Below are 11,075 nucleotides of genomic sequence, written 5' to 3'. Positions count from 1 at the left end.
ACACTGGGGAGGGTATGTGCTCTGGTACGCGCTGTGAATTGTGCAAGACTGTTGAATCTCAGATCTGTACCTCTGAAACAAATAATGCAATATATGTTAAGAAAAAAAAAAGAAGAAGAAGAAGAAGAAGGTAGCAGGAGGGGAAGAATGAAGGGGGGAAATCGGAAGGGGAGACGAACCATGAGAGACGGTGCACTCTGAGAAACAAACAGGGTTCTGGGTGGGGGGGTTGGGGGATGGGTTAGCCTGGTGATGGGTATTGAGGAGGGCACGTTCTGCATGGAGCACTGGGTGTTATGCACAAACAATGAATCATGGAACACTACATCTAAAACTAACGATGTAATGTATGGGGATTAACATAGCATAGTAATAATTAAAAAAAAAAGATACAGTGTGAGGGATTCCGTTACAAACGTTCGTTTCCTAGGAGGCCAGGTGACCAGAGTGTTATTTTATCCTGTAACTGAGGCTGGTCTGAGTTGACACTTCTCGCGGGGAGTGGCTCCTTTGGGCTCTTGAGCCAGAGCCAGGGGCTAAAACCCATCCTGCGCTGCTTGCCCTGAGGCTGCAGGGTTCCTCCCTCCGGTGCCAGACCGCGAGGGCAGATAGTGCGGGCCGCGGGGAAGGCCGCGCTGCTATCAGCCGCGCCAGGCGCGGCCAGGCCGGCCATGGCCTCGGGGGCGCCGGGCGAGCGGCTGCGCGAGGAGGCCAGGTGCCCCGTGTGCCTGGATTTCCTGCAGGACCCGGTGAGCGTGGCCTGCGGCCACAGCTTCTGCCTCGCGTGCATCTCGGAGTTCTGCGAGAAGTCCGACAGCGCGCAGGGCGGCCTCTACGCCTGTCCGCAGTGCCGGGGCCCCTTCGGGCCGGACAGCTTTCGGCCCAATCGGCAGCTGGCCAGCCTGGTGGACAGCGTGCGGCAGCTGGGGCTGGGCGCGGGGCGCGTGGGCGCGCGCCGCTGCGCGCGGCACGGCGAGGAGATGAGCCTCTTCTGCGAGGAGGACCAGGAGGCGCTGTGCTGGGTGTGCGACACCACCCCGGAGCACAGGAGCCACCACACGGCGCCACTGCGGGAGGCGGCACGGGGTTACCAGGTGAGAGCCCCGGCGCGCGCCGCGGGGCGCAGGCGAGAGGCCGCGGCTGGGCGTCTGGAGGGCGGCCCAGGCGCGCGGTGCTGCTGACCTGCCTAGGGACCGACCCAGATGACCCCCTCCTGGCCTGAATGACTCCGCGCCCTTCTCGCCCCCCTCTCCTCTCCTTGCCTTGCCCCATGGGAACCCCCTTCTGGCACTTCTCTGTTCAGGAGCTCCAATGCACCTGGTTCATTAACCGCATTATTTTAGACTGTCCCTTCCTCCGCTGAAGCCTCCCCAGCCCTTTGCTTTGTTCCTGGTTCTCTCCTCCCTGGTGCTGGTGTTCTGGGGCCAGACTAGAGCTCTAGTGGAGCGCTGGGCTCTCCAGTTGGTTCTTGGTTCCAGGTGTACATCTTTACTGTAAATGCTTCCTAATTGGTTGTCTAATGCCTTGTTTTCCATAGTGCTTATCTCCATGTTAGTTAATACTGTCACTAGAACAACGCTGAGTTTTGGACCTGGTGTCTGCCGAGCACACAGCTCTGACCACCTTTAAAGCTTGCGGATGCATGTGCACCCCGAAGTAAAAATCCAGTAGCTGTCTGTTCAGCACGTACCCAGGGACTGATCCTCAATAAAGAGGAGACTCATATTGGAGTATTTGGCCCCCAAAAGCGTCATCTGTGAAACTCTAATAGAATTCTCCCTACTGGTGCTCTTCAAAAGTTATTTCACATATTCTGATCACATTTAAATTCCCAACATCTGGAACAGCTGTTACCACAAAGGAGGTGGGAGTCGTCTTCAATCTACCTGCATGTTTAACTGAAGTGCTGTCACAATGAAATACATTGTTAACATTGGACTTTCTAAAATTATTATTATTATTATTATTATTATTATTTAAACTTTCATTGTTTTAAACCAAGGTTTTGGGATATTTCCTACCTCAACTTCCTTCTTCACATACCTGGAAATATCTCTTAGTTTTTGTTTTTGTTTTTTTCTTTTATCTTTTGGTTGTCATCTCTACAAAATTCAGGTGCCAGCTCCTTTCTAGCTACACTTTTGAAGTATGCTATTCCTGCTTTCTTTTTACCTGGAAGTTACCTAAATGTAACGTGGCTATATGTAATATGTCTAAAGAAGTTCCTTATATTTCATTAATCCTTGATTAAATAGCAAATAAATATCTGTTAAACTCCTTAGCCTGTCAGTCAAGACTTCCTAGGGCCCTAAGTTCTGTTTGTATACTTCTTGTCTCAGCCAGACATGAGATCCAGCAAAACTAGTCTAATCACTGTTGTCCCCAAACATGCCACATCTTTTTCACCTCCTTGCTTTTGATCACAGTTTCTTCTGCCTAAGGGAGCTTTTTCTCTCTCTATAAGTGTCAGAGTTCTATTTCTTGCAAACATTAAGAAAAATGCCACTTCCCCCATCTTGTCAAATACTTCCATAAATTCTCCTGCTACTTTATGCGCAGCATTATGGATAAGCTAACAGTCTCTTTTAAAGGCAGTTGTTGTGTAAGACTTATTAAATGACTTTGGGAAGAGTTCCCCCCCCCCATTTTTTTCCCTAAGATTTATTGAATGACTTAGGGAAGAATATAAAAATGTGTGTATATGTGTATCCTTATGGTTGTTCTCTATAGATAACATATATGTGTTTACTTCTAGCAGGGGTTGTAGGGCTGAAAGGAGATTTAGTTTTGTTATTTTTTAAATTCCTCATAAGGTTTATGATACTGTGTATCTCCTTTCCACTTAACAATTAGTAATTTACAAGGTTTCATTTTACCAAATACTAATAAACAATTTTCTTATTATAAAACAATAAATAATTTTAAAAAGTTCAAATATATAGATAGATATAAGGAATAGCATCAATTGCAACCAAGCACTAGTAGATGCAGTTTCATCTATTGCACATCTGTTGCTACGTAGCTTATTATGTATTTATTACAAGCACTTCTTTTTTCAAAATTGGTGCCATATTACATAAAATATACTTATCTTAATTGACTTTATAATTGTGAATGTTTCTTGTCATTCAGTATTCTGCAGCATCTTATTTTAATTCCATCATGTTAATATAAAATACATTTTTCTCACTCTCCTATTTTTGACATTTGGTAAGTTACTTCTATTTTAAATAATGCTGCAGTGAACATATGTTTAGATAAATCTTTGATTATATCTGGCATTAACATTTAAAAGTACATGCATATTTTACTAATCATTAAAGAGGTTGAACATTTTTATGTGCTTACTAGGGCCTGTTTTAATCGATCTTTGCATTTCCTGATATCCCTGGTTAATACTAAGTACTGAATTTGGGCATCTATAATGGGTTCGCACATCTTTCCAAACAGGCAAAGCTCCAGATGGCCCTGGAACTTGTAAGGAAGGAGATAGAGGAGACCTTCACTCAGGAGGCCAACGTGGGGAAGAAAATTGTCATCTGGAAGGTAAGAGAATCTTGGGACTTCTGACAGATCCAAGTTTGGGTCATTAAATTACTATTCATCCATCTTCCCTGCGGTACACTTTTGTTCCATTTACATAGTTGCTCTAGGGAAACATTGCATCATCTTGGATCATCATGTCCCCTCAGATTATCCTGTGTAGCTGTGTTCTTTATCTCTATTAATACTACCCCAGTCGAAATTATAAAGAAATAGTTTTACTGATCTTGATCGTACTATAACTCAATGCTCCATTCCTAGTACCTAGAGGAGAATCTCATACTGTCATTACTAATTTAAAATGTGTGTGTGTGTGTGTATTCATTGGACGAATGACATAATAAATATTTCACAGGATTTATATATATGAAATATAGCTAATATTGATCATTTTACATATAGGAGGATAATCTGAGCTTTCAACCTCTTGTCAGTAATCCATATGCATATCTTCTTTTTTTTTAAACTTCAGCTTTTTTTCACTTACCTATTTACACACACACACACACACACACACAGTGGTTCTCAATCTGCCACTGAACTTCCCCTCTGCTCATACTCTCTCTCTCTGTCAAATAAATAAATAAAATCTTTAAGGTTTCACAATTACCATATTACTAAGTAATGTTCATGTTTCTAATCTCTAAACCTTTTTTTTTTTTTCACATTTACAAATCAGGTCTCTGTAATCTCTCTTCATAATGATTCAGTTGTTTCCACCCTGTTCTCATTCTAGTGACTACTTTAATGATGTATTTTTAACTTCCTTGGGCAACTATTTATGCTAGTCACTTTGCTCAGCAATTTAATGGATATTTAACCTTAATCCCCATACTCCTCTTCCCCCATAATTTAAATATATTACAAAAACTTGGAGTGCCTGGGTGGCTCAGATGGTTAAGCCACTGCCTTCAGCTCAGGTCATGATCCCAGGGTCCTGGGATCGAGCCCCGCATCGGGCTCCGTGCTCAGTGGGGAGCCTACTTCTCCCTCTCCCACTCCCCCTGCTTGTGCTGTCAAATAAATAAATAAAATCTTAAAAACAAGCAAACAAACAAAAAAAAACTGACCTGTAAAACAGCCTTGCCCCAAGTCCTTGGCCAAATGAGAACTCAAATCCAACTGTCTTTCTTAAACTCTAAATTTGAAGGCCACTTGTCCCATAGAGTGGCCTCTGGTTTCTGCATGTTGCTAAAAAGCAGCTAATCTGTGGACAGAGTTAAGGCGCTGAGGTCTCTCTGGACATTGCGGTCAGCTTCCCTATCCCACACCTGAAGCGCCCCCTGGTCATGATTGGATCCCCTGTGTCACTCCAGGAGAAAGTGGAAATGCAGAGGCAGCGCTTCAGGCTGGAGTTTGAGAAGTATCGTGGGTTCCTGGCCCTAGATGAGCAGCTACAGCTGAGGCGGCTGGAGGAGGAGGAGCGAGCCACCCTGCAGAGACTCCGGGAGAGCAAGAACCGGCTGGTGCAGCAGAGCAGAGCTCTGAGGGAGCTGGCCGAGGAGCTGGAGGAGAGGTGCCAGCGCCCAGCGCTGGGTCTGCTGGAGGTGAGCCTGGGTCCTTTGCAGCTGGGTCAGCTGGAGGCGAGCCTGGGTCCTCTGCAGCTGGGTCAGCTGGAGGCGAGCCTGGGTGCCTCTGCAGCTGGGTCAGCTGGAGGCGAGCCTGGGTGCCTCTGCAGCTGGGTCAGCTGGAGGCGAGCCTGGGTGCCTCAGCAGCTGGGTCAGCTGGAGGCGAGCCTGGGTGCCTCAGCAGCTGGGTCAGCTGGAGGCGAACCTGGGTGCCTCAGCAGCTGGGTCAGCTGGAGGCGAGCCTGGGTCCTCTGCAGCTGGCTCAGCTGGAGGCGAGCCTGGGTCCTCTGCAGCTGGCTCAGCTGGAGGCGAGCCTGGGGTCCTCAACAGAGCATGGGCCATGTGGGAAACCATGGTGACACACAGCTGCTTGCAACCACTTGCACCCTCATGCTTTTTAGGAAAAGGGCACCCTGGCAACTGTTTGGAAAGCACCTTAATTCTAAGTCCTAGCATCAGAATGAGAAGGGACTCTTGAGAATTGTCTAAAATAGTTCATCTTAGGGGCGCCTGGGTGGCTCAGTTGGTTAAGCGACTGCCTTCAGCTCAGGTCATGATCTCAGGGTCCTGGGATCGAGCCCCACATCGGGCTCCCTGCTTAGTGGAGAGTCTGCTTCTCCCTCTCCCTCTACTACTCCTCCCTGCTTGTACTCTCTCACTCTCTCTGTCGAATAAATAAATAAAATCTTTAAAAAATAAATAAATAAATAAAATAAAATAGTTCATCTTAGAGACCAAAAATTCATATTTTTAAGAAGTAAAATTTGATATCTTACCTATAAGGTTAAACAAAAAATGGACAATCGATGCTATGTTGCCTGGAAAACACTTCTTAAAACCTTACAGTTAATCTGTAATGATGATATGCCAATTCCAGAAGTCTTTGGAATCCCATTTCCGTGTCAGTAGCTAAATGTATGAATAATGTCTTAAATTGTCCAGCTTGAAGTTTTCCTGTTAAACTTTGTGGCAAACACGAATTTCCTTGTCTGTACTGCATACCCATTCCGGGCATGGTGGGGAGGTATTAAGTGGGTTCCTTGCCATTTGCTCACAGTCTGTTAGGGGTTCTACAGCAGAGAGACAAAACAGGAAAAATGGAATATTTATTTGTTTTTAATCTTCCAGAGGTCATCAAAATTCCAAGTGAATTGAGAAAGCCATTGTTGATAATGCATGCATATTATCATGTTAGAACGCACTGCAATAGAAAATTTTGGGGCACACTTCATTTTTTCTCATCCCCAGTGACTCATTCAGGAGATTCTCAACTAAGTAATCCATATCCTCGGGGCGCCTGGGTGGCTCAGTTGGTTAAGCGACTGCCTTCGGCTCAGGTCATGATCCTGGAGTTCCGGGATTGAGTCCCGCATCGGGCTCCCTGCTGAGCGAGGAGCCTGCTTCTCCCTCTGACCCTCCCCCCTCTCATGTACTCTCTCTCATTCTCGCTCTCTCAAATAAATAAATAAATCTTTAAAAAAAAAAAGTAATCCATATCCTCATTGAGCAGCTGACCCTCAGATTCCACCTTGAGTTAGCTCCAGACACTGAAAGTGCCATGAAATCTTCATATTAACTATCTACATAATGTTTACAAGTAAAGTGAGTAAACAGCCCTGGTTACATAGTTGGGAGTTCATTAAATAAATGAACTTACAAAGCATTTTTATTTATTTTGTCATAATTCATTTTGTCTTCAATCTCTCTCTATAAGCAACACTTATGTTTATTATTATTATTAATTATTATTATTATTATTAATTACTAGGCTCATTTCCATGTGAGTGAACTAAGCATCAGAAAGGAATTAATTTTCTGAATTTCAAACAGTAAATATACACAGAACTTTAACATTTTCAATAATGATATCCATCTTTTGGGGCGCCTGGGTGGCTCAGTCGTTGGGCGTCTGCCTTCGGCTTAGGTCATGATCCCAGCGTCGGGTTCGAGCCCCACATCGGGCTCCCTGCTCCACGGGAAGCCTGCTTCACCCTCTCCCACTCCCCCTGCTTGTGTTCCCTCTCTCGCTGTGTCTCTCTCTGTCAAATAAATAAATAAAATCTTAAAAAAAAAAAAGAAAAAGAAAAAAAAAATGATATCCATCTTCTTATTTTACTATGTTTCCAAAACACAACATTGAAAACAAGCATTTCTTAACACCAGATAATGTTAAAATGATTTACATTACAAATCTTAGGGAGGATATATTCTAAAATTATTTATTTTTATTTTTATATCCACCTTTCCCTTTCCTCCTCAGTACCAGTGAGCAGCGTTTTACCGCCAAAGGCCAAAAACAAGGCCTGCCAGTCCCATGAAAAGTAGTCAGTTATTTTCCTCCTTTTATGCCTTCTCAAAATTTATCTGACAGGAGGCTATTTTTAGAGGGAAAAAAGAAAATGTGAAGCAGGTGATTTATTTAAATAATCTCCTTTGAGATAAAATGTTGCTGTTAATTAATGATTTCCTTTTTTATCCAGTTAGGTAACCCACTCACACATGAGTTCATAGCTATGATGTGTGGTGTTTCAAAGAATGAAGAATTTGGGGTTTTCTTACAGAGACATTGGGAGTAACATTTTTTGTCTATGCCTTTCTCCATCCCTCAAATAAATTCTGAAGATTTTTAAACTCTATTTTTACCTTAATTCCATCTACACTTGTTACAGAATGTAAATCTTTGTTAATATATCCAAATGTCAGAATTACCAATTCAGAAAATAGTTAAATTGATCTCATTGGAATTAATCTAAACCTTGAGTAGTCTGATTCCATTGTAGCAGAGGCAAACTGATTCTAAAATTCATGAGAAAATTCAAAGGCGAATTTTTGGATTTTGTTAAGAGAGGTTCTTATCTCCTATAGTTTTATCTTCATACTTAATTATTTCCAGTCATTCCTAAAGACATGTTCATGTTTGTTTTTTCTGTTTGTTTGTTTGTTTTTACAATCCGTCAAAAGCAGTTCGGAGGTGTAACTCACACCTGCTTATATTTCTCTTTTGCTTTCAGGGTGTGAGAGGAGCCTTGAGCCGGTATGTTTACTCTCTGAACCAGGGACTGGGTTGGGGGAAGACAAGGAAGTTGGTGGATAAACCCTACTGAGAGTTATCGGTTCTGTGCCCTTCTCAGAAGTAAGGATTTCACACAGCTGGAACCGGAGACCATCCCCATGGAGCTGAGGACAATGTGTCGCATCCCTGGGATGAGGGAAATGTTGAGAAAGTTCCAAGGTAGGCTGTGTCTTTGAGCCGGGAGAACTACAATGCCTATGGTTTGGCTGTTATTACAGTTTGTTACTGTACAAGTCAGGCTGCAGTAACAGAACCCAAAGTTTATTTTTCATTTTTTAAGATGTATTTATTTATTTGAGAAAGAGAGAGAGAGAGTAACCCAAGCAGACTATTCGCTGGGGGTGGAGCCTGATGTGGGGCTCGATCTCACAACCCCGAGATCAGACCTGAGCCAAAACCAAGACTGAGCCACCAGGCACCCCAGCAAAGGTCTATTTTTAGATCATATCATTGGTTTACTAGTGGATTGTGGGGACTTTTTATTTCACCTCATCTCCCTCTGGGACCCATGCAGATAAAGCCCCACCTCCTTTCTGTTGCTGGTCGCTCTGGGGAAGGGCTAGTTTACGGTGGATGAGGCACTGGTCCTACACTAAAGTGGGTTCTCTGGAGATTTTATTAACTGGAGTGAGTCACATGATCATGCCAGGTTATAAGGGTGGATGGAAGAGAGTGCTGTTTTCAGAAGAAAGAGAACCTGGGTATTTGTGTAAAGTCATAAAGAGTACCAAAGTCACTAACACCCATTTGAGCTACATTTAGTTAGGCTTGAAAGAGTGGTTCATAGCTTATTAGCTGTGATATGAGTAACATTAATTCCAATAAATATTAATTTCCCTGTTTATAAAATGCTGAAAAAATTTATTGTTTGAAGGACTAAATGAAACATACTTGAAAACATAGAAAAATCATCAACATAAAAGCATTGCTTTACATCAAATTTATTTTATTATCATAACTTGATGAGCTGCTTAAATTAGGTAGTCAATAAAGCCAAAAATATTCAGTCAGTTATTTTTATGTAGGAATAAGTGTGGTGACATAAATGAGTTTGTTAGGTCTGATTATGCTGTTCTTCAAAGAGTATAGATTCAACATTTGTATTTCTTTTTTTAATCCAAGTTATACCCAGCAATGCACACAGACTGTGGCTAAGTACTGGTTTCATTACTTAGAAGGAACCCCAGCTCATAATGAGAAAATGCATTTTTGCAGTCCTGTTCAATAATGGGCAGATTAACATACACTAACTGCATGACTTCTTGCAATTTATTACACTCCCATAATCGATGTCCTCATATTCCCATTTTTTAATGAATGAAATAATGATGGATCAATTCAATAAATATTCTGTATTTTGTCCAGACACAAAATTGTAAGTATTGAAATATATTATCAAACAATAACAAAAAAAATCCTACAAATCCATAGGTTCATGTTTTCATGTTGTACATATTTACTTGAATTATGCAAAATGCACAGAATGTTGGAAGATGACACAGAATACTGAGAAAAATATTGAGAATATTGAGGGGGGAGAAGGAAAGATAGCAGAGGAGTAGGGGACCCTATTTCAACTGGTCCCCAGAATTGAGCTGGATATCCACCAGACCACTCTGAGCACCCGCGAAACCAGCCTGAGATGTAAGAAGATCTGAATCTCTACAAGCAGAATATCGCAGGCGGTTGGTTTTGAGGTAGGAAGCGGAGAGCTGTGATTCTGCAGGAAGATATCGGAGGATAAATGGCAGTGGGAGGGTGCCTGGCCGTGGAGATCCTACACCGCCAGTGAGTGACAGCCTCGCATGCTGGGGACAGGGCACAGACTCGCAGACCAGTAGTGGCGGGGAAAGGACTTTAGGGCAGCCCCCGGGGCAGAAACCCAGAGCAGCGGGGTCACGCGTGTGAACTGGGAGTGGCTGGCAGTTTTAGAAGCACAAAGGGCAGAGACGTGCCCCAACCTGGAGGCAGGACTGGGGGAGCTGCGGTGGGGCACACAACCCAGGCTGCTGCAGTTTATAGCAGCATGGACAGAAATGGAGACAGTGTGGCCTGAAAAGCTGACTGAAGAACAGACTGCGGTCTCTCTGCTCTGAGGCAGAGGGTTGGAAACGGTCTCTTCTGCTCTGACTCGCAGAAGAGATGTGGAAAGCTGCCAGGGAAAGCCGCCAGAGAGCAAAAGCCCCCAAAACTGATTCCCGCTGAGCCCATCCCCGCCATAGGGGGGCAGGGCAACTCCGCCCAAACAGGGTTGCCTGAGTAACAGTGCACAGGCCCTCCCCCGGAAGACAGGCTGGGAGAACAAGAGGCCAGCAACCCTAAGGTCCCAAGAAAACAGGTGCATCTTGCTTGGGTTCTGGTCAATAATTTGGACTCTATACATTCCTTCAAACACCCATCAACAGAATGACTAGGAGGAGGAACCCCCAAAATAGAAAAGACTCAGAGATTATGACTTATGCTGCAGATTTACAAAGGGATGCAGATATAACCAAGATGGAATTCGGAGATGGAATTCAGGCTAGCAATTGTGAAGACAATGGCTAGAATGAAGAAATCAATTAATGGCAATGTAAGAGTCTCTAAGGGCAGAAATGAAAGGTGAATTGGCAGAACTTAAAAATGCAATCAATGAGATCCAATCCAATCTAGATAATCTAACAGCTAGGGTAAGTGAGGCAGAAGAACGAATAAGCGACCTGGAAGACAATATAATAGATAAAAAGGGAAAGAGGAGGCCAGGGAAAAAGAACTCAGAATCCATGAAAATAGAATCAGAGAAATACGTGACACCATGAAGCATTCCAATGTCAGAATAATTGGAATCCCGGAGGGAGTGGAGAGAGAGAGGACTAGAAGATGTATTTGAGCAAATCGTAGCTGAGAACTTC

The 11,075-nt window shown here is 43.6% G+C and overlaps 1 protein-coding gene across 2 annotated transcripts; it reads left to right on the top strand.

Annotated features, from left to right (window-relative positions):
* The first annotated feature begins 655 nt into the window (after positions 1-655).
* LOC102741554 (E3 ubiquitin-protein ligase TRIM58) lies at positions 656-8,685 on the top strand. Of its 2 annotated transcripts, XM_081811058.1 has the most exons (5): positions 656-1,094; positions 3,451-3,546; positions 4,860-5,090; positions 8,123-8,145; positions 8,243-8,685. In XM_081811058.1, the coding sequence occupies exons 1-5, from the start codon at positions 672-674 to the stop codon at positions 8,358-8,360; spliced, it is 891 nt and encodes a 296-aa protein (XP_081667184.1). In that variant the 5' UTR covers positions 656-671; the 3' UTR covers positions 8,361-8,685. The 2 variants fall into 2 exon arrangements, with proteins under 2 accessions (XP_081667184.1, XP_081667185.1); XM_081811059.1 differs by lacking the exons at positions 8,123-8,145; positions 8,243-8,685 and adding an exon at positions 6,360-6,417.
* Positions 8,686-11,075: the final 2,390 nt, after the last annotated feature.

This window comes from Leptonychotes weddellii, unplaced genomic scaffold, assembly GCF_054177405.1.
Source record: "Leptonychotes weddellii isolate Sample4059 unplaced genomic scaffold, ASM5417740v2 HiC_scaffold_5263, whole genome shotgun sequence".
Lineage (NCBI taxonomy): Eukaryota > Metazoa > Chordata > Mammalia > Carnivora > Phocidae > Leptonychotes > Leptonychotes weddellii.
Note: the sequence above shows the minus strand (reverse complement) of the source record. Positions and strands in the feature narration are given on the sequence as shown.